Source organism: Vicia villosa, linkage group LG2 (genome assembly GCF_029867415.1).
Source record: "Vicia villosa cultivar HV-30 ecotype Madison, WI linkage group LG2, Vvil1.0, whole genome shotgun sequence".
Lineage (NCBI taxonomy): Eukaryota > Viridiplantae > Streptophyta > Magnoliopsida > Fabales > Fabaceae > Vicia > Vicia villosa.
The window spans coordinates 15,958,978-15,961,665 of record NC_081181.1 but is presented as its reverse complement, the minus strand read 5'-3'; the positions used below and the strand labels follow the sequence as shown (position 1 = coordinate 15,961,665).

The following is a 2,688-nucleotide window of genomic DNA, read 5'->3' as shown; positions in this document are numbered from 1 at the left end:
TTCCTCTTTCCCAAATCCTTTTATTTTATGAAAAATAAAATAAAATATTATAATGGGCTTGCTTAGCTAACACCCCCTTCTGCTAATCACCACTCTAGCCCAAACCAAATATTTCATCATTTTCCACATAATTCCCAAAAATTATTAATTCTTATAATTTAATTAAAGAAAAATAATTAAATTAATAACAAGAATTAACGGGGTGTTACACCTGCCAGAGAACCTTATCACCAAGGCTCAACAAAATTGCGATGTGTGCTTTCTCAATCATAGTTGTCTTCTCCGCTGCCGTTAATTCAGCATTCATGGCTGCCTCTCCCTTCAACGCTTTCATCTTCAAGCGCCACAGACCAAAATCATTCACTCCGGTGAACTTTTTAATCTCATATTTTGTTGAAGGCATCTTCTCCACGCTCACCGCACCAATTTGTTGTGAATTCAATGCCAAGAATAAAGTATAAAACAAGGGAATAATAAAGGACAAGGAAGAAGAAGAACACAAGAATTGGTTATAACTGCTATTCTTTTACTTTCTCTTAGAAAACAAGATTACAAGTTTACAAGAATAACAAATAACCTCTCTCACCCTAAATTAGGATTTGCAGTGTTGCAGTGATGAGAGACTAGTATGCTATTTATAATAAAATCTAACATACTAACTAATGGGCTTTTTCCACAAGACCCATTACACAAGCCAACTTAATAAACAAGCTAACTTAACAAATTATGGTTTAAACACTAAACCTAATTTAACATGCTAACAACCCTATCATCTTCGACACAAGCATGTGAACAACCTTTGACTTCATGCTTAATCCTGTCGAACCAAGAGACTACGCTTCGACCATACTAGAGTTCGATCCAATATCTCATATATTTGAATTTTATTATTTATTTTTATTTGAAAGGTGAAATTAATTGTACCTTATGATGTTGTTGTATTAATTTTTGAATAGTTTTTAAAATACTTAGTCCTTTATTCGACTAAGCTATTTATTTTTAATCAATTAAGCCTTAAGTAGAAGATTTTGTTGATTTATCTTTCGCTATCAATTTTAAAACACTAATTAATCAAAAGTATAGACATACATTAAGATTAAAGTAAGAGAAAACATTAAAAAGAAATTGACATTCAAATGTAAATTGCGGAGAATTTAGAAAAAAGTTAGTTAAAACACATGTTCAACATCAATAAATTATTGACTTATCTATTAATTGACCCTATATAGTGGTCACCGATTTGAAATATAGACTTATTGTGATAAAGAGGAACCGCGTTTGAACACCATATCCACCTATCAGCTTTCATAACCATTACGTGAACAAATCAAACATTTGAATGTTTGGTAATCTAGAAACAACGTAGAACAATCAAAGTGAGAATGGTTAAACGCGGTTATACCAATTAAACATACTACCCTGTCTCGTATTACTTAACTTGCAACACACGTAAACGATTACTTTTCTTTTATTCATAATCACACACCGCCTTCGCAATATCATAATCATTTTTTTCTATATATATATATATATATATATATATATATATATATATATATATATATATATATATATATATATATATATATATATATATATATATATATATATATATATATATATATATATATATATATATACACACAAGTTATGCAATTGGACAATACACAAATCAATTTGAAGGAATCTGAATAACCTTGCTCAACCCCTTCTTCTCTTTCTCTCAAAAATATATATATTTTCATTCAACATTCTTCTCTATCAAAACAATATGGTTTCTGTTGCAATCAAAGTGTTTTTGATATTGGGGTTGTTGGCTACCTCATGCATAGCACAGCAAGCTCCTGCACCCACACCTACCCGATCTTTATCACCTAATTCAGCACCTGCTCCATCACCCTCCACAAATACTTCTCCATCACCCTCTCCTTCAACAACTTCTTCTCCAACTCCCTCTCCTTCAACCACTTCTTCTCCAGCACCCTCTCCTTCATCACCAACCCCAAACACTTCTTCTCCACCAGCACCAGGAACTAATGGTCCAGCATCAAACCCAGGAGAAGCTGATGCACCCTCTGCTGCATTCTCTATCACCAACACCTTCGTTGCCGTTACATCTCTTGCTGGAATCTTAGTCTCCATGGTTTTAGCTTAGACGTGTTTGTTTATAAAGATATTTTTTATTTTGTTGAATTCTTGCTTTAGTTGATTAGGATTTCGATTTATTTATTAGTGATTATTTGTTTATGTAATTGATCACTCGTGTAGTGTATGTAGATGGTGATGACCATGATTTTTTGTGTGTACGTGTAATCATATACTATATTGAAAATAAAAATAGTTGTTGCAGTAACCCTTTATGGTTTCCTCTACACGAGAGATATTATATTGCTTTGCTTGATTCAGAACCGAACCGATCACAGTGTATATTGATAATAATTTGTATGACAATGGATACATGACACTATATTTTTCAAAACGCCAACTGAAGTTTTTTAAGAGATAATTTGTCTTTCATATTTTATTGCTTAATCATTTACATATAAGATTAACTTGACACTAAATAGATTGAATTGAGTAACAAAGGGTTCTAATGTTACAAAGTAACAATAAGTGAATCAATTACAATACACCTCAAATACGAATAAAATACAAACACTCGAATACAAATTGATAAGCAAATTTCAA

The 2,688-nt window shown here is 31.6% G+C and overlaps 1 protein-coding gene across 1 annotated transcript; it reads right to left on the bottom strand.

The window, feature by feature from the left end:
- Positions 1 to 1,647: 1,647 nt before the first annotated feature.
- LOC131645948 (uncharacterized) lies at positions 1,648 to 2,400 on the bottom strand. The gene has a single exon (XM_058916135.1). It carries the CDS (start codon positions 2,140 to 2,142, stop codon positions 1,762 to 1,764), a length of 381 nt encoding a protein of 126 aa, XP_058772118.1. The 5' UTR covers positions 2,143 to 2,400; the 3' UTR covers positions 1,648 to 1,761.
- Between the last annotated feature and the right edge of the window lie 288 nt (positions 2,401 to 2,688).